Raw genomic sequence first — 20,687 nt, 5'->3', positions numbered from 1 at the left:
TTTAAGTAATTCCAGTTGATCAAGTTGGTGGTGATAGGGATCTTGGCATCTTTACCAAGTTCGCATACAAGCTAGCAAACACGCCACCCTATGAAAAATGATATTGTCCCATCCCATCGATGAATAAATACTGGACACAAGAACACCTCAATAAACATGAAGCTTTTCATTAATGGAAGTGTTTCTTTTCAACTTTTGTATATTACTGCAGGTTAGAGAAAGTTCTCTTATTCTTTACACTGGTAAGATCTAATCTGTGACATAAAAAGAGATGGAAGAACAAAAATGGCTATACACTCAAAGATGTGTATCTGTACCGTGATATGTACATTTGATTATAAGAAAACCCTTATATGCTATGCATCGTCTTTCAGCTCACCGTTCTGGAGCTTCTCATCCTCCACTTCATCATTTATGTCCTGCATTTTGATTCGAACAAAGCTTGAAATCAATAGCACTAGTAGTATTAAATTTCGTAATTTAATACTACTAGTGTTACGTTTTTAAACCCCATGGAAAAGCAAACTAAATGGCCATAATCCTTTTAGAATTTGTTCCCATTTTGAGATCGCTCAAATTAGTTTATTAGTATACTTCTTTTTCCACTTTATATCAACCTAAAACTTAAATTAACATCGATCAATATCGAAATCTCTCTATTTTGCAGAATATAAAGAATTTTGTACATCTTGCATAACTAGTTGCAGGTAAAATGATAGTTTCAGAAGGTAAAATGATAGTTTCAGAGTATAAAATGATAGTTTCTGTGTTTAGATTTATGAAAACCGTAGTTTTTGTGTTTAGATTTATAGTTGTTTCACCGATGTTAAGTGATTATGAAAACCATAGTTTCTGTGGTTAGATTTATAGTTGTTTCACTGATGTTAACTGATTATGAAAATCGCATGGCCTTTGTATTGTGTTTACATGGTTAGATTTATAGTTGTTTTGCAAATAAGAGTGAAGTGAAATCATAATAAGAGTGATGTGTTTTGTGAACAAGAGTGAAGTATTTTCTGAACAAAGTGATGTGTTTTGTGAAAAAGAGAGAAGTATTTTCTGAACAAGAGTAATGTGTTTTGTGAACAAGAGTGAAGTGTTTTCTGAACAAGAGTGATGTGTTTTGTGAATAAGAGTGAAGTAAAATCAGAATAGGAGTGATGTGTTTTGTGAACAAGAGTGATGTGTTTTGTGAACAAGAGTGATGTGTTTTGTGAACAAGAGTGAAGTAAAATCAGAATAAGAGTGATGTGTTTTGTGAACAAGAGTGAAGTGTTTTCTGAACAAAAGTGATGTGTTTTGTGAAAAAGAGTGAAGTGTTTTCTGAACAAGGGTGATGTGTATTGTGAACAAGAGTGAAGTGTTTTCTGAACAAGAGTGATGTGTTTTGTGAACAAGAGTGAAGTAAAATCAGAATAAGAGTGATGCGTTTTGTGGGCAAGAGTGAAGTAAAATCAGAATAAGAGTGATGTGTTTTGTGAACAAGAGTGAAGTGTTTCCTGAACAAGAGTGATGCGTCTTTGATTTTTTGCTATATTGATTTTTTTTCTCATATCCATGAAGCTGCTACAGCCGAAATAAGGTCTAAGATGCGTGATTGAAACACGATTGCAAAGGACACATCAGAGGACATGACAAAACATGATTTGTAATTGAAACTATCATTTTATCATTTCAAACTATCATTTTATCCACTGAAACTATCATTTGAAACTATCATTTTATCATTTGAAACTATCATTTTATCAACTGAAACTATCATTTTATCCCCTAAAACTATCATTTTATCCCCTGAAACCATCATTTTATTAAGTGCAACTATCATTTTACCTTCTGAAACTATCATTTTATCCACTGAAACTATCATTTTATCAAGTGCAAATATCATTTTACCTTCTGAAACTATCATTTTATATGATACATTTTATTTTACTCACTCGTATACACATACACTCTCTATCTCTACACATACATTAATATACGGTGGCGACATGGCAGCTGAAGAGGCGGAGGCGGCGGTGACTCCTAGTCCAACCATACTTGCACTCCAACATATATGCCTTTTTAGAATAAGAGTAATGTGTTTTGTGAACAAGAGTGATGTGTTTTGTGAACAAGAGTGAAGTAAAATCAGAATAAGAGTGATGTGTTTTGTGAACAAGAGTGAAGTGTTTTCTGAACAAAAGTGATGTGTTTTGTGAAAAAGAGTGAAGTGTTTTCTGAACAAGGGTGATGTGTATTGTGAACAAGAGTGAAGTGTTTTCTGAACAAGAGTGATGTGTTTTGTGAACAAGAGTGAAGTAAAATCAGAATAAGAGTGATGCGTTTTGTGAGCAAGAGTGAAGTAAAATCAGAATAAGAGTGATGTGTTTTGTGAACAAGAGTGAAGTGTTTCCTGAACAAGAGTGATGCGTCTTTGATTTTTGCTATATTGATTTTTTTTCTCATATCCATGAAGCTGCTACAGCCGAAATAAGGTCTAAGATGCGTGATTGAAACACGATTGCAAAGGACACATCAGAGGACATGACAAAACATGATTTGTAATTGAAACTATCATTTTATCATTTCAAACTATCATTTTATCCACTGAAACTATCATTTGAAACTATCATTTTATCATTTGAAACTATCATTTTATCAACTGAAACTATCATTTTATCCCCTAAAACTATCATTTTATCCCCTGAAACCATCATTTTATTAAGTGCAACTATCATTTTACCTTCTGAAACTATCATTTTATCCACTGAAACTATCATTTTATCAAGTGCAAATATCATTTTACCTTCTGAAACTATCATTTTTTATGATACATTTTATTTTACTCACTCGTATACACATACACTCTCTATCTCTACACATACATTAATATACGGTGGCGACATGGCAGCTGAAGAGGCGGAGGCGGCGGTGACTCCTAGTCCAACCATACTTGCACTCCAACATATATGCCTTTTTAGGCGAAGCTCTTATCAGTATATATATATATATATATATATATATATATATATATATATATATATATTGCACTCCAAGTCCAACCATACTTGAATTCACAAAAAATCTACCATCAACCAAACTTTTCTCTCTCTCCATTTCCCTCTCAAACACACAAATCAAGGTTGTACTAAACCTTTTCAAGGTGCAGTAAACACTATATATGGAGGCCGATTTAAAGCCAACAACAAAGGTTGCTGCAGAAAGCACTCTTGATTGGAGAGGAAGGCCTTCCAATCCCCTCAAGCATGGTGGCATCAGAGCTGCTGCCTTTGTTCTTGGTACTACTATATGTATATAAAACTATAAAAGATAATTATTATACTAATATTATTGTGATGCTGATATATTATGCAGGGCTTCAAGGATTTGAGATAATGGCAATAGCTGCAGTTGGGAATAATCTGATAACATATGTCATAAATGAGATGCACTTTTCCCTCTCCAAATCTGCAAACACAGTCACTAACTTTATTGGAACTATCTTCCTCCTCTCTCTCCTCGGTGGCTACCTTTCTGACTCTTTCCTCGGCTGCATACGTTAATATACGGTGGCGACATGGCGGCTGAAGAGGCGGAGGCGGCAGTGGCGCTGATGGACTCGGACGGGGACGGGTTGTTGGGTTTGGAGGATTTTGTGAAGATAGTGGAGAGAGCGAAAGAGGAAGAGAGGCAGAGCGATTTGATAGGTCAAATTTTGATATATCCGAAATGACAATTTTGCCCTTATATAACCGAAATATGATAGTTTTATTTGATAAAATGATAGTTTTGTTAGATTAAATCTAGACCACATATTTTAAAAATGTGTGGTGGAGATTTAGTTATAGGGTTATCACATAAATTGGGGTTATCATTATAATGCACCCTTATATATATATATATATATATATATATATATATATAGGGAGATGATCAAAATAAGTATGTGTTTAAATCCAGAAATGCAGCCCAAATCTCAGCCCTAGGATTAGATGATCTAATGGTCAATAATTAACTAAAAATACGGAAGGTCATAATTAAACAGTTTTAGGTCATATTATAAGATTTGAGTTTAATGTCATCTTAAGATCATTTTAGGTCATACTTGGTTAATATGACCTAAAAATACACTAATCATGACCTAAAAATGCCCTACACATGATATTGTTCTGCGTTTCTGTATTTAAATCTTGTTTTCATAGATCAAAGCCCTATATATATATATATATATATATATATATATATAGAGAGAGAGAGAGAGAGAGAGTCGTGATCAAATGATTACCCCTAAATATCGTAATAACCCTATAACCAAATCTGGACCACACATATTTCTAATCATGCGGTTGAGATTCAAACTTAGATTTACTTCATAAAAAAAAGCGCGGGGGTAAAACTGTCATTTCCCTCATTTAATTTCTGAATTTCGCCAAATATCACGTAAAATGATAAAATGATAAAATGATAGGTTTATTGTATATAATGATAGTTTTGCCGGATAGAATGATACTCTGACTTAATAAAATGATACTTTTAACTGACTGATAAAATGATAAAATGATAGGTTTATTGCATAGAATGATAGTTTTGCCGGATAGAATGATACTCTGAGTTGATAAAATGATACTTTTGACTGAATGATAAAATGATAGGTTTATTGCATAGAATGATAGTTTTGCCGGATAGAATGATACTCTGAGTTGATAAAATGATACTTTTGACCGACTGATAAAATGATAAAATGATAGGTTTATTGCATAGAATGATAGTTTTGCCGGATAGAATGATACTCTGAGTTGATAAAATGATACTTTTGACCGACTGATAAAATGATAAAATGATAAAATGATAAAATGATAAGTTTATTGCTTAGAATGATAGTTTTGCCGGATAGAATGATACTCTGAGTTGATAAAATGATACTTTTGACTGACTGATAAAATGATAGGTTTATTGCATAGAATGATAGTTTTGCCGGATAGAATGATACTCTGAGTTGATAAAATGATACTTTTGACTGACTGATAAAATGATAAAATGATAGGTTTATTGCATAGAATGATAGTTTTGCCGGATAGAATGATACTCTGAGTTGATAAAATGATACTTTTAGCTTATAAATGTTAGGTTTACTGCATAAAATGATAGTTTTGCTGGATAGAATGATACTTTCAGCCAATAGAATGATAGTTTTGCCGCGTAGAATGATACTTTCAGCCGATAGAATGATAGTTTTGCCGGGTAGAATGATACTTTCAGCCGATAGAATGATAGGTATTTTTGGTGTATAAAATGATATTTTTGTTTAATAAAATGATACTTTTACCTGATAAAATGATAATCTAAGCGGATAAAATGACAGCAACCTTATAAAAATGATAGTTTAGCTGAAAAAATTGCATATAAGCTGATAAAATGATACTTTAACGTGACAAAATGACATAAAACTGATAAAATGATAGTTTTGCCGGATAGAATGATACTTTCAGCCGATAGAATGATAGTTTTGTCGGGTAGAATGATACTTTCAGCCGATAGAATGATAGGTATTTTTGGTGTATAAAATGACATTTTTGTTTAATAAAATGATACTTTTACCTGATAAAATGATAATCTAAGCGGATAAAATGACAGTAACCTTATAAAAATGATAGTTTAGCTGAAGAAATTGCATATAAGTTGATAAAATGATACTTTAACGTGACAAAATGACATAAAACTGATAAAATGATAGTTTTGCCGGATAGAATGATACTCTGAGTTGATAAAATGATACTTTTGACTGACTCATAAAATGATAAAATGATATATGTTAGGTTTATTGCATAGAAGGATCGTTTTCCCGGATAGAATGATACTCTGAGTTGATAAAATGATACTTTTGACTAACTGATAAAATGATAAAATGAGCGAAATTCAGAAATTAAATGAGCGAAATTTGGATACGTAAATTTTATCATGAGCGAAATGACATATTTACCCCCGCGCTTTTTTTTATGAAGTAAATCTAAGTTTGAATATCTACCGCGTGATTTTAAAAATGTGTTGTCCAGATTTGGTTATAGGGTTATTACGGAAATTGGGGTTATCATTATAATGCACCCCTATATATATATATATATATATATATATATATAGGGAGATGATCAAAATAAGTATGTGTTTAAATCCAGAAATGCAGACCAAATCTTGGCCCTAGGATTAGATGATCTAATGGTCAATAATTAACAAAAAACACGGAAGGTCATAATTAAGCAATTTTAGGTCATATTATAATATTTGGGTTTAATGTCATGCTAAGATCGTTTTAGGTCATGCTTTGTTAGCATGACCTAAAAATTACCTAATTATGACCTAAAAGTGACCTAATTATGATATTGTTCTGCGTTTCTGTATTTAAATCTAGTTTTGCATAGATCAAAACCCTATATAGGGAGATGATCTATGGCAAACACCCCTTAACCAAATAACTAGAGAACAAATAATAGCCACAAGATCAAAAAAATCAATGGCTAATATTAATTTTTGAATGTAATGAGATTTGAGCTCCCTCAATCATAAATTTACTCCAAAAAAACAAGTCAGGGGTATTATTGTCATTGAACATCGAATTAAATCCAAAATCATGTTAGGTGCGTGAATTGATTTCATTTGTAAACCGCCGCATCTCGTCGTCTTCTCTTCTCCTCTCTGTTTAGCATCGTAAAAGCGTCGATTAAACTGCATTCGCCGTCGCCGTCGCCGATTAAACCGCATTCAAGTCGTCAACATCATCTACTGCTGCGTCAAACAAATGACTACAAATCATAATTTGATATTCGGAGACCACCGGAACCGGCGAGACCACTTCGAGTTTCTGTGTTGTCTTCGGAGATAGTTTTGGAGCTGCTTTCCTTTTTCTGCGCCTGCACGACCTTCGACATCGTCTTGATTTATACAATTGAGTTGTTTCCGAAGTCAGTGAGGAACTCGGCGGCGCTGCTAGTGGCGGAGGGGAGGAAGAACGTGTTTTTGTCTTATGGCGTGTTTGGGGTGGCGATGTTTGTGATGTGCTTGCCGGAGACGAGGAGGAGGAGCACCGCTAATGGTGATGGAGTGTATTGTATTTGAATCATTTATTGCCGTGTTTTCGGGTTTATTTTTTAATTTTACTATTGTGATGAAATATTAGTATTATAAAGTGACAAGTGAATGTAAACACGTCGTTGCACCGTTTCATCTTGTTGCATATATTTATTTTTGTAAATTTGAATGATAAATTTATTAATAAGAGTGATGTGTTTTGTAAACAAGAGTGAATAAAATCATGCTAAGAGTGATGTGTTTTGTAAACAAGAGTGAAGTAAAATCATAATAAGAGTGATGTGTTTTGTAAACAAGAGTAAAGTAAAATCATGCTAAGAGTGATGTGTTTTGTAAACAAGAGTGAAGTAAAATCATGCTAAGAGTGATGTGTTTTGTAAACAAGAGTGAAGTAAAATGAGAATAAGAGTGAAGTAAAATCAGAATAAAAGTGATGTGTTTTGTAAACAAGAGTGAAGTAAAATCATACTAAGAGTGATGTGTTTTGTGTACAAGAGTGAAGTAAAATCCGAATAAGAGTGAAGTGCTTTGTGAACAAGAGTGAAGTAAAATCCGAATAAGAGTGAAGTGTTTTGTAAACAAGAGTGAAGTAAAATCCGAATAAGAGTGATGTGTTTTGTGAACAAGAGCGAAGTAAAATCAGAATAAGAGTGATGTGATTTGTGAACAAGAGTGAAGTAAAATCCGAATAAGAGTGAAGTGCTTTGTGAACAAGAGTGAAGTAAAATCCGAATAAGAGTGAAGTGTTTTGTGAACAAGAGTGAAGTAAAATCACAGTAAGAGTGATGTGTTTTGTGAACAAGAGTGAAGTAAAATCACAGTAAGGGTGATGTGTTTTGTGAACAAGAGTGAAGTAAAATCAGAGTAAGAGTGATGTGTTTTGTGAACAAGAGTGAAGTAAAATCAGAGTAAGGGTGATGTGTTTTGTGAACAAGAGTGAAGTAAAATCAGAGTAAGAGTGATGTGTTTTGTGAACAAGAGTGAAGTAAAATCAGAGTAAGAGTGATGTGTTTTGTGAACAAGAGTGAAGTAAAATCATAATAAGAGTGATGTGTTTTGTGAACAAGAGTGAAGTAAAATCAGAATAAGAGTGATGTGTTTTGTGAACAAGAGTGAAGTAAAATCAGAATAAGAGTGATGTGTTTTGTGAACAAGAGTGAAGTAAAATCATACTAAGAGTGATGTGTTTTGTAAACAAGAGTGAAGTAAAATCATACTAAGAGTGATGTGTTTTGTAAACAACAGTGAAGTAAAATCATTCTTATAGTGATGTGTTTTATTTAAAATGGTACTACTATGAATTGGTGGAACTGATTCCCGCATGTATACAACCAATCTAAGTACATTGATTAGAATTTAGAATTGATTGAATTCGTATCAGACTACAAAACAATTACATATTAATGCATAAAAAACACAAACCAAAAAGAGAAACACAAAAAAGAAAAAGACACCATTCCAAGCTACAAACAAAACCCTCCCCAAAAGTAAACCTCAATTCCAATTCAACAATCAATCCATGGCGAACTCCTCCGCCGGAGCTCCCCCGCTGCTGGAGCTTTCCAATTTCACGGCGCTGCTGCTCCGCCTCATGAGCAAGCGCCGCACTTGGGCCTGCCTCTTCGTCTCCGTCTATTTCAAATTCAAAAGTGAATCCACCACATGTTTCCTTCTTCCTACGCATTACATCCAACGGCATCTGAGCATTAGAACCTTCGATGTTTGCTTTCATGTCACGAGCACACTTTTCAACATCCAATATCATCCAATACAATAACAAATTGCATGTGATAATCCTCCGGTAACTGATTCAATTTTGAGAAATTACAGAGAGATAATTCAAATTGTACTTAATCATCCGCCTGTAATTGTTTGAATTTTAAGAAATTTTAGAGTGCGTGTGTGTGTGTGTGAGAGAGAGAGTTACGGAGAGATTCCGAGCACAGAGGGAGCATTGAATAGAAACCCCATTTTTGAAATTGGAGTTGGAAATTTGAAGGAGCCGGATGAAGTTGAATTTAGTTTCCAAAAATACCCTTATTAATTACTTTTTGTATAAAACATGTAAAAATAGCTAAGCCATAGGATTAATTTGGAGTATTAAGATGTGTGGCTGAGATTTGTTCTCTAGTTATACACTTAAGATTAGTTATACCTTGATCACTACCCTATATATATATATATATATATATATATATAAGGCTAGTACTCCCTTCGTCCCATTGAAGATGACTCAATTTCCTTTTTGATTTGTCCCAGCCAAGATGACTTATTACTAAACATGGAAACACCTTTATTTCTATTTTATTCCATCTCTCTTACTTTACACTCTCCACTTAACACATAAAATAAATGTGCATAAATTTTCGTGCCGCTCAAGGAATGAGTCATCTTCCTTGGGACGGAGGGAGTACTCGTTATTGTGCTAAGACGAAATTGGGCCCACACAAAATTTGGTAGAACTTCAATTCTCCCATAATTAGGCTGGATCGAGCTTGATCGAACGTTTGGGCTATGTCGTTCTCTCGCGCTAGCATGAAATTTTTGAGAGAAAAGTTCAACAGATCATGCGGATTAGCCACAGGGTGGTATTTAGCTACTGATATTTATACATACTTAATTTCAGTATAATAAATAGCTATAATTAAAATCATCATAATTATAACTATATTATTATAACATTTATATATAATTACTATTATTATAATAATAATAATTAGTAATTTATTAAATAATTAAAGTATAATTATATAATATAAATTATATAATTGTAAATAATTATTGTTTATAAATTAATAATTAATCAATAAAATTATAATGTAATTTTAAATTATAAAATTTATTTAATTAAATACATGTCCTTCAAATTAGATTCTTTTTATAATTATAGACCTCAAAGAAAAATCAGGCTGGGCCACCCGAAATTTGTTCCAATTTCAATTCTTCTAACCAATTCTGGCTCGAAATATATACTCCATTCATTTCGAATAGAGTGTAAAGCAAAAGAGTTAATAAAAATCATTTTTATCAAAATAATGTATCACTTATATTAGGATGTTATAAGCCACTTACCTTGAGACATATGAAGTATTTTATACACAATAATTGGGTTGAATTAGGCAGCCCAATTTTTCGGGCTAAATTACTTGGATTAGTCACCTCTCATGACCAACATGAAATTATTTCGAGAACACTAAAACTAAACTAACTCGTTAGATCAGACTTTCTTAACTGCCCCTTCCGCTGCTAGAAACACGCCACTGGGCCGGCCGCCGGACCATGTAGTAGATGATGAGCTCATGCATCATGCCAAACACGAAAATGAGGCAATTATAGTGGGCAAAGTGCCCCATCTCCGACCCGTGACACACACTGAGAAATTCAATACGGGCTCGTACACACAAGGTGTGAATGGGCAACGGTATTCAACCAAGAACAGGAAGCAAAAGAAATACTCAGGCAATGACGTGGTTCGGCACTTAGGCCTACGTCCACGGGCAGAACTAGTGTATGCTTTATTTATCAACAAGTATATGGATTACAAGAAACACTCAATCGCTCTGAGAAATTTACAAGATGAAGATCTCTTCTCAACTCGCTCAAAGTCTACTTGCCTCGAGAGCTATCACGCACGGTTAAAAGAATTCCTTACTTCACTCTTGAAAAAATTCTCTATGAACAAAACGGAATTTATGTACTGTTACATCCACTCAAGAAGAAAACTAACCAACTCAACTGCCAAACCAGTTCAGCTCCCAAAATCAGTTGTAATCAACGGCTACTTCCAATTTTGAGTCTTCACTTCTCCAACAGCTATATTTTATCTGCGAGCGAATGTTTACATCTTCCACGACAAGTTAGTAATTTTATTGCTAATGTGCGGTGTGATCCTCAATTTGTTGCACTTAGTGATTTGGGAAGTTTTGCTATGAAAATGGTCAAAACTAAGAAGCATTTAGTTTTTCCATTGGTCTATCGGATTATTGAGTTGGCCTTGGTTTTACCTGTTGCTACTGCTTCTGTTGAGAGAGCATTTTCTGCAATGAAGACTATCAAGACTGATTTACAAAATCGAATGGGAGACGAGTGGATGAATGACAGTCTAGTTATGTACATTGAGAAGGATATTTTTTCAACGATTGATAACGAGCCGATCCTGCAGCGTTTTCAATCGATGAAAACATGTAGAATTCAGTTGCCGCCGCTTTAGCAAACTGTATTATTCTTTTTGTCAAACTTGTTTTGGATTAATTTTATGTACTAGATATTTATTTATTTTTAGAATTTTTATTATTGTTTTTTTATAATATATATATAATATGTGTGTCCCCGCTAAGATTTTTTAGTGAAGCCCCTGCCAAAATTTATTCCTGCGTCCGCCACTGTCTTTGAGAAATTTACAAGATGAAGATCTCTTCTCAACTCACTCAAAGTCTACTTGCCTCGAGAGCTATGACGCACAGTTAAAAGAATTCCTTATTTCACTCTTGAAAAAATTCTCTATGAACTCAACGGTATTTATATACTGTTACATCCATAAGCAGTTGTAATCAACGGCTACTTCCAATTTTGAGTCTTCACTTCTCCAACGGCTATATTTTGGCAATTCCCCAAATGAGTTATTGATCAGCTCAACCTCTTAACACAAGGCTTCAAAAGTTTCGAAACCATGATGCTCCAGAAGTCATGCAGCGACGCTGACAGATAGGGCTCGTTGAATTGCGATTCCAGCTCCAATTTGATTTGAAACAAAATTCTTATGTATTCAAAATTGGTTTACTGTTAAAAAAAATTATATCCATTATTGTGACTTATTTTATTAACAAATCTAGTACACACATGCAGTCTAATATACTTCTCCACAATTTTCAACCAAGAACAACATTAAATAAATAACACATCCAGATTTCAATTTAGTACTACCATATAATGTCAAAATTTTACATATCACCAAAAGTTCTCATATTTTTCCTGCAACCAAAAGTACACACCATCAACAAAATACATATCAACAAAATAAATGCAAATAGAATTCCTAAAATTCCACGTTTCTATTATTTTTATTGTATTAATATAATAATACGATAGCAATAGCTAAGAGAAAAAAATGGAAATAGATTGCAAAATGTCCATGCCTCTATATAATTAATGATAATGGACTTTACCATACAACTTTTAAATAATTACGGCTCCAAAACCCACATGTTATTTTGAAAAAAGCTTGGTCAACATATTTATTTCGATCACATTAAATATAAGTTGTTGGGACTTGGGGCGTAGCTAAGAACAAAATAAATGCAAATAGAATTCCTAAAATTCCAAGTTTCTATTATTTTTATTATAATTCTACGATCTTTCAAAAATGTGTATCCTATTTATAAGAGTTAATTAAAACTATTGCATCCCAAATAAAACGAAGAGACTTGTTGTTAGAGTATATTCTTCGTTAAAAAAATGATGTCACTTATTTTATTCTTAGTCTCTCTTCCCATAATTTTGATTCTCTACTTCCAAACACAAAAACCTAAAAATGGCAACAAACTCATACCACCGGGCCCACCGGGGTTGCCGTTGATCGGCAATCTCCACCAAATCGACGGCCAGTTTCAATACAAGTACTTCCAGCGCCTCTCGAAGCAATACGGCCCCGTCATGTTCCTCAACCTCGGAATCCGACGCTTCATTGTGATTTCCACGGCAGAAGCAGTGAAAGAGATTACGAAATCTAACGATGCCATTTTCTCAAGCCGACCTTCTTTTGTCGCCGCGAAGAGGCTGTCATATAACCACCTAGACATCGGGTTTTCATCCTACAACGACACGTGGAGGGAGATGAGGAAGATCTCCAACCTCCATCTCTTTAGCTCCAAGCAAGTTCAATCATTTCACCCCATTTTCAGAGATGAAGTGAGCAAGATGATGGAGAAGATTGCTAGAGATGCCTCTTCTTCCACCGTCGTCAATTTCACTGATACCACGATGTCACTTTTAACTAATATCTTCTCCAGGATTGCGTTTGGGAAGATCTACGGAGGCGATCGAGGGTATGGAAAGGATCGTTTCATGGATCTTCTTCATGAAACTCGACCCATACTTGGAGGGTTTTTTATGGAGGATTACTTTCCTTGGCTTCGATGGATTGATAGGCTCTCTGGAATGACTGCAAAGCTTGATAAGAATTTTCACAACTTGGATTTGTTTTATCAAGAACTGATTGAAGAACATATGAATCCGAATAGGCCTAAATCTATGGATGGTGACTTCATCGATATTATGTTAAGGATTAAAGAAAATGGATCCTCTTCCTTTGCTCCTACAATAAACCACATCAAAGGTGTATTAATGGTAATGAATTATAGTATATTGAAATTACATGCAACCAAATATATATAATGAGATTTGGGTGATTAATTATGCAGGATTTGGTAACCGGAGGCAGCGACACGACAGCAATTGCTCTAGAGTGGACAATGACGGCATTGATGGAGAAGCCTTTGGTGATGAAGAAGTTGCAAGAGGAGATAAGGCGGTTTGGCGGAAAGAAAGATATGATCAATAAACAAGACATAGAGAAACTTTCATATTTGAGGGCGGTTGTAAAAGAGGGTTTGAGAATGTATCCACCAGCTCCACTTTTAGTGCCAAGAGAGACTACTAATAAGTGTAGTGTAAATGGTTATGAAATTGAAGGCGGAAGTATGGTGTTTATCAATGCTTGGGCTATTGGAAGAGATCCCGCCACGTGGGAAAACGCTGATGAGTTCATGCCGGAGAGGTTCTTGGAGGGTGGTCAGAATCCGGAGTTGATTACCTTTGGATTCGGGAGGAGAGGGTGTCCGGGAATGGGAATGGCGATTGCCGAGCTGGAACTTGCATTGGCAAATCTTGTATACAAATTTAATTGGGAATTGCCCAAGGAAGAGGATATTGATTTGGAGTGTAAGCCTCGAGCAACACTACTGCGTAAGAAGAATGCTCTTCGTCTTATTGCCAAGGTTGTCATGTAAACTTTAGTGTTTTAGACCTATGCAAATAAAATTGTAAATGGGCATGAGCTCGGACGGAACCAGAAATATAAATTAGCCGTGGCTGAAATGTAATAAAATAATAATATTTTTAAATTATTTAAATAATAATAGTAATATTTAAAAATAATTAATATATATATATATATATATATATATAATTCGATTTGTTGTTTCGTTCAATTATTTAAAGTCGAACCGAACCAAAAATTAAAATATATCAATCAAATTTAGATAAACTAATATTATATTTAAAATTTGAAAACTAGTGAGCATGAATATAGAGAAATAAATCAAGTTAAATGGTGTATCAAAATCAAAATACATCTATGTATTAGAATCAAAACTAATATAGCTGTTGTAAATTAGTTATTTATCTTTTAATTGATTCTATGTTTTTTAAAATAATGAAAAATAATTTTAAATAATGAAATCTATGAAATCAATGAATTAATGAAGATTGTGTGCAAACTAACTTTAGTATTGTACTTGAAATATTTTATCCATGAAATATTAATTTTAAGATGAGGAGATTGAAATTATTGTGCTGCAAACTTTATATTCTTTTAGGAATTATAATTTGGACGATTTGGTGACAAGTGTCCCATTCTTCGTGGAAAAAAATGAAAAAAAAGGGATGAAAAAAAGTAGTAAGTAAATTAAAAGAATAGAGCAAAATTGGTGAAAAAGAATTTCTCGGCTCGACAACGGTGTAATTGTTTACACTTGGTCTTGTCCAAAATTTATTACTAGTCCAGCAAGCACAATAAAAGTTAAGGCCCAACAGAACTAATAATACTAGAAGCCCAATTATAATCATCTTCTTTCCCAAATTTTTGTGCGCCGCAGCGTCTAACCGTGAACATTTTGGATTCAGTGCAAGGGCGACGGGGCGCCAGCGCAGAGGGAGACCATGGGTGGGAAGTTTCCTAGACCGGCCAAGCCCCCGCTGGAGCGGTGGCTTGACCGCTGGTGGTTCCGTCCGTGGCTATGCCCCAAGTCCCAACAACGTATGTTTAATGTGATCGAAACAAATATGTTGATCAAGCTTTTTCAAAATAGCTAAGTGGATTTTGGAGCCGTAATTATATAAAAGTTGTATGGTAAAGTCCATTATCATTAATTATATAGAGGCATGTACATTGTGCAATCTATTTCCTTTTTTTTTCTCTTAGCTATTGCCGTCAACTTGTGTTTGATATGACCGTAACAAGTTTAAGTCCAAAGATCTATATAATCCATATCAAACTAAAAAACAACTTTGCACCTACTTATAATTGCCATAATCACACCGAAGAATATAAATTTATAATTCGGTTTATTTATGTCGGATATGATTTGAGAAGCTGGGTTTCTATTATGTGCTCTCCTTCATTCTCTTTCTTTTGTATCGTTCCTTCATTCTCTTTCTGTTGTATCGTTGTGGATTGTCCAAGTTAAATCATCAAACTGATCCAGCCAGCTTATATATGTCTGCTACCTGTAAAATGTCGGTGAGTGGATCCAGTAAAAACTCAGACTGATCAACTTGACTTACTCCGACTTGTGTGAGAAGAATGAAAGAACTCAAAAGTGCTCCCAAAACCTTAACTCACAATACTATTAACTAGTACAGGGAAGTAAGGATCGATCCCACAGAGATGATATGTTTAACATTTGTTTGCTTGACACGACTTAGAAATGGCTGCTGCCACGCTTTCTAGGGGGTGAGCTAAGTTAAACTACTTGAGAAACTAAACTAACTAAACTGATCAACTCATGAAAGCTTAACTAATCTACTTGATCAACTTAACTAAACTTTTCATAAAAACGGGGGACTGTCAGTCCCCTGCAAAGTGTGCGATAAAGTAAAAACTTTTTAACAACTCCATCTTCTTCACCAAATCAACATGGAAAACAGATCTGAAAAGCTACGAAAGATGAAACATCATAACAACACATAAATTAAATCTACTCCTAATTTTTAAGCTACGACTACGTAAACAAGAAACTAACCCATAATCATGCAGAAATAAAATATAAACTACTAGATCTAAACATCCTAGAAACTCGCAAACATAAAACATCATATCTAACCAAATCAAAACAAAACAAGACATTTTTTAGCTAAGGCATGCAACATGAAAAGGAAACCGAAAGCAGATCAGAAACTTCATGCATGAAACATAACACATCAGCTAGAAACGAAAACATAGCTTCAAATCTACTAAATCAAAACATCAAAGAGTCAACAACACCAAAAGTAAACTGAAATTGAACAACGAAAGCAGTAAATTGTTTCATCGCCCCTTCTCGGAGTGGAATAACAGAACCGAAAGATAACAGTGCAGAAAACTACCACTAAACTAAACTAAAACATGACCAAGTGTGTGACTCTCTTATGTTCTTGTGTTGGGCTTCGATTTCAGCCCTAGAAGAAAGCTGAATTCCTAAAGATATTCTAAGAAATCCTATGAGACTCTCTTTTTTACCACTGGCTGGGACTCTCTTATGTTCTTGTGTTGGGCTTCCTTTATACAGAGAGGCGTATGGCTCTGGTCCCTAGGGTACCATCCTCTCCGAAATGTCATTCCTGCCCTTCACATTTTGTGGCGGGGTCTTTAGCTCTATCTCAGATGCGGAACTCCTGCTAGCTCCATATGATTCTTAACTTGATCAACTCAATGCCGCAGTTTTTGTCTTCTTTTCTAGATCTGTTCGTCCGTCCAACTGATTTGTTCCTTTTCTGAATATGGCGGTTTTTCACACACACCTGACTCAAAATTGGCTGTTAATTTACAGAATTTGATATAATTTTACTACAAAACACATGCATAAAACGATCCTCATCACGATTCCTCTCATGTATTTAATTTGTAATTGAGGACTTGCATTTTATTCTTATTATTTGGATTTGTTTAATCCTCATAATTTAACTATCAAACAACTCCAGACTAAGGCAATCTATTAATTGTAATCATATGATGCAACGCCCCTTTTTCGTGAAGATATATATCTAGCTAATTATTCAATAACTTAAATATGCTTTTTTTCTTAATACTATTATCATTAGGTAGGCTGAGAATATTATTAGGCTTCAGAAAACAAGACAATTAGACAAAGAAGGGCCTAAAATTAAGGCATCAGACTTGAGCTGCGACGGTTTGAACTTAGCTTACGGACAAGAAAATCACTACCCTATAAAACCAGTGCCGGACGCAGGATTTTGACACTGAGAGATCCAAATTAATGTTAACAATTATTGCATATTTTTAATTTTAACGATGGCAAAAACAGTTCTAACATGAATAATACGAAATTTCAAGAAAGATGAAATAATAAGATACTGCCTCCGTATTTGAAAAATAGAAACAATTGAAACGGCACGGGTTTTAATGCACAATTGGTAAAGTAAGAGAGAAAAATGAAGGGGTTGGCAGCGGAAGCGTGCATCAAATTGATCACATAATATCTTGATCTATTTAGCAGATTATTTAGACAAATTCTATTCGTGTAATTTTCACATGTATCATGTTCACAACTTGAATTTAATCATGTTCTAGCGTAATTAAAACCTAAAACATGCTTACTACGGAGTTAGCCAATTTACCTCATTGATTCTCCAAAGAATCGAACATAGTTAGCGCCTTCTCCACGTGAAGATCTTGAGTACTAAACCATGGATCTTCTGACTAGTTCCCGGACTGTACGATGATATCAGTGTGGGCTGATCTCACCAGAATACTAGAACTTAAATGAAGAAGACAGAAATTCTATCTTAAAGAGGAGAGATGAGGAGAAAATTTTCGTCCTCTACAGTATACGGGGGGGGGCGGAAAATTTCAGATGAAATTAAGTCTATTTTCTGTCTCCTTTATTCTCCTATTTATATTAAGTCACATATTGGTTACAGTCAGGGATTTAGGAAGAATTTGGATATGGTCTCCCCCAATTAGCTTCTTACTAATTAAATTAAACCCACAATTTAATATAAGCTTATATTGGAATATTACGAGCAGCCACTACATAAGTAATATTGCACTGCCCTTCCAAATCTGAAATTACAAGTATTTCGGGTTTCCATTGGTTTTTAGTTCATTTCTCATTCTTAAGATAGAAACGTCCATTAATTAATTAATATTTGTTATGAACTTAATTAATTAACATATTATTAACTCCAAGAGTGGACTTAACAAGAAACACTTATTTATTATTCACAGAGTAATCAAACTCCAACTAGCTAGGTTCTGAATAATAAAACCTTGTTTCGAGCTCCTCTTGTGGATGTTATCAAACGAGACTCACCTCGCGCACGATTCAATATAATAGCAATCCTAGCACCGCTAGATATTTATCACCACTACCCAATATATCAGGATTCTTGGGTTACGAAAAACCCGCACAATTTGGTAAGTCAAAGTAGTGCATAATCAATACCATATGCTCAATGCTAACGTACATTGATTAAGAAATTAATTATCAAGACCTCGTCTTTCAGTAGATAGCATAAAGACTTGTCTCGCTGTTAAATCCAATTCAGTGTTATACCACACCAATGTCATCTTATTTCAATAAGGCTTAGAAATATGCAGACTGACATTGCAACATTTCATGATAGGTAGTCTATGCCTATCTAGGTTGTGAAATTCTTATTTTTCTTTGTTCAGAACTGACCGTGTTACCTTAAAGTGGATGACGCCCACAACCGGTCTACTAAAACAAAGACTTAGACTTTGTTACGTTGCTATACGTTTAAATATGCAATAAACAGTCATTAAATGTAAAACATAACAACATTATGACAAAAATAATATGTAGTATCCATTGGAAAATAAAATAGAGAGTTTTACAGTATTCAATCACTCGAAAGGTGATTTCTAGTATACATACTCTAACAATCTCCCACTTATACTCAAAACAGCTTTCGAGTATACAAAATAAATGTGCACTACGTCTAATTCTCCCACTTATACTAAAAGCGAGTTGAGGTATTGAATGAGTCGAACTCCCATCCCTTCAACATGGCGCTCGAACGGTTTCACTGCCAATGCCATTGTAAAAGGATCTGCCAGGTTGTTCTCTGACGCAATCTTGAGAATTTGCACAGAGGCTAAGTCGATTGATATCATAAACTAGAAGCCAAATATTCAATTACATGGTCTTGAGATAGAATAAACATCTCGTCAAATGAATCAGAGTTTGATTGTAGATTCTACAATTCTCACTTAAGAAAAGTATAGTAGAATAAATCCTTACTAAATGACTTTGTGTATGAAGGCATGAACCGTTGGAAGATCTACATGATTATTTAATAAACATCGACTCAGATCACCACTTATTCCTTTTGACGTTCAACCTGCACATTTATAAATACATGAGAAAATGCAACCACTTTATTTTTTAAAAAAAATATATACAAAATTACTCCCTCCGTCCCAGATTAAGAGTCACTTTTTGGCATAAAATTCCGTCTCAATTTAAGAGTCACATTTAGAATTTTCCATATTTGGACATACAATTTTACCCCATTCTTCATCAAAATTACATAAAAATGCCATTATCTACATTAAAAATCAACCAAAATAAAAATCAAACATTTAATTAACCCCAACCCCCCAACCCCCCCAACCCACCTAACCCTACCCTCATTTGACTTTCATCTCTCTCTCTCCACCTTCCCGACTGTGTTTCTTCGATCTGGAACGAAACCTAATCGTCGCCTCTGATTAATCGCCTCTCTAAACCCGCCGTTACTCCATCACCGTTGCCTTCTCATGGCCGATGAATGGGTTGCAACACCGGAATTTGAATCGTTTCCATCTTTCGAGGCACCACCAGAAACCTTAATCGTCCCTGAAACACCACCGGAGGTCCTTGACCGGTGGGAAAGCGAACGAGCGGTCGATTGGTACCACCGATCGGGAAATCAATGACCATTTGGTGGCGTTGATGGGTCTGAAACACCTCCACCATCTGAGGTCATCTAAGAATCTGAATTTCTTCCACCGGCTAGGGTCTTCGACTGATCTGAAACCCAACCACCGTCCACCCCTTTGCGGACTCTGAAGCTCAACCACCGTCTTCATCAAAGGTGGAGTACACCGAGAATGAGAAAACAATGTTGTTGATCTTGTTGCCTAGCATGAAAGATTTCCTTTAATCTGTGAGTATTTTTTTCCGAGGTAAGCCACCCCCCTGTATAGGGTTTGGAGGCAGTTTCGATGGAATTGATTGAGGAATATTGTTGCCTTGGCTATGTTGGAGGTTCTGATTTTGTGTGACGGTTTGGAGGCTCTGATTTTTGTGTGATTGGTCCTCTGTGATGAAATTTTTCTGAGAGATGCATGCTATTATGTGTATACACTGCCTTGGTTGGATTATTATGCTTAGAGCCACCCCTTTGATGGTTTGGAGGCTCTGATTTTGTGTGATTGGTCCTCTGTGATGAAATTTTTCTGAGAGATGCATGCTATTATGTGTATACACTGCCTTGGTTGGATTATTATGCTTAGAGCCACCCCTTTGATGGTTTGGAGGCTCTGATTTTGTGTGATTGGTCCTCTGTGATGAAATTTTTCTGAGAGATGCATGCTATTATGTGTATACACTGCCTTGGTT

The 20,687-nt window shown here is 34.8% G+C and overlaps 1 protein-coding gene across 1 annotated transcript; it reads left to right on the top strand.

Moving 5' to 3' along the window:
* Positions 1 to 12,493: 12,493 nt before the first annotated feature.
* Positions 12,494 to 14,196, top strand: LOC121773867 (cytochrome P450 71A1-like). The gene is made up of 2 exons (XM_042170787.1): positions 12,494 to 13,410; positions 13,485 to 14,196. Exons 1-2 carry the CDS (start codon positions 12,520 to 12,522, stop codon positions 14,070 to 14,072), a joined length of 1,479 nt encoding a protein of 492 aa, XP_042026721.1. The 5' UTR covers positions 12,494 to 12,519; the 3' UTR covers positions 14,073 to 14,196.
* Positions 14,197 to 20,687: the final 6,491 nt, after the last annotated feature.

This window comes from Salvia splendens, chromosome 17, assembly GCF_004379255.2.
Source record: "Salvia splendens isolate huo1 chromosome 17, SspV2, whole genome shotgun sequence".
Classification (NCBI taxonomy): domain Eukaryota; kingdom Viridiplantae; phylum Streptophyta; class Magnoliopsida; order Lamiales; family Lamiaceae; genus Salvia; species Salvia splendens.
Note: the sequence above shows the minus strand (reverse complement) of the source record. Positions and strands in the feature narration are given on the sequence as shown.

Bases quoted from the DNA above. Each gene is read 5' to 3' on its own strand.
- LOC121773867 (XM_042170787.1), top strand. From the start codon at position 12,520: ATGATGTCACTTATTTTATTCTTAGTCTCTCTTCCCATAATTTTGATT. The intron at 13,411-13,484 runs GTAATGAATTAT...TTAATTATGCAG, and splicing joins ACATCAAAGGTGTATTAATG to GATTTGGTAACCGGAGGCAG.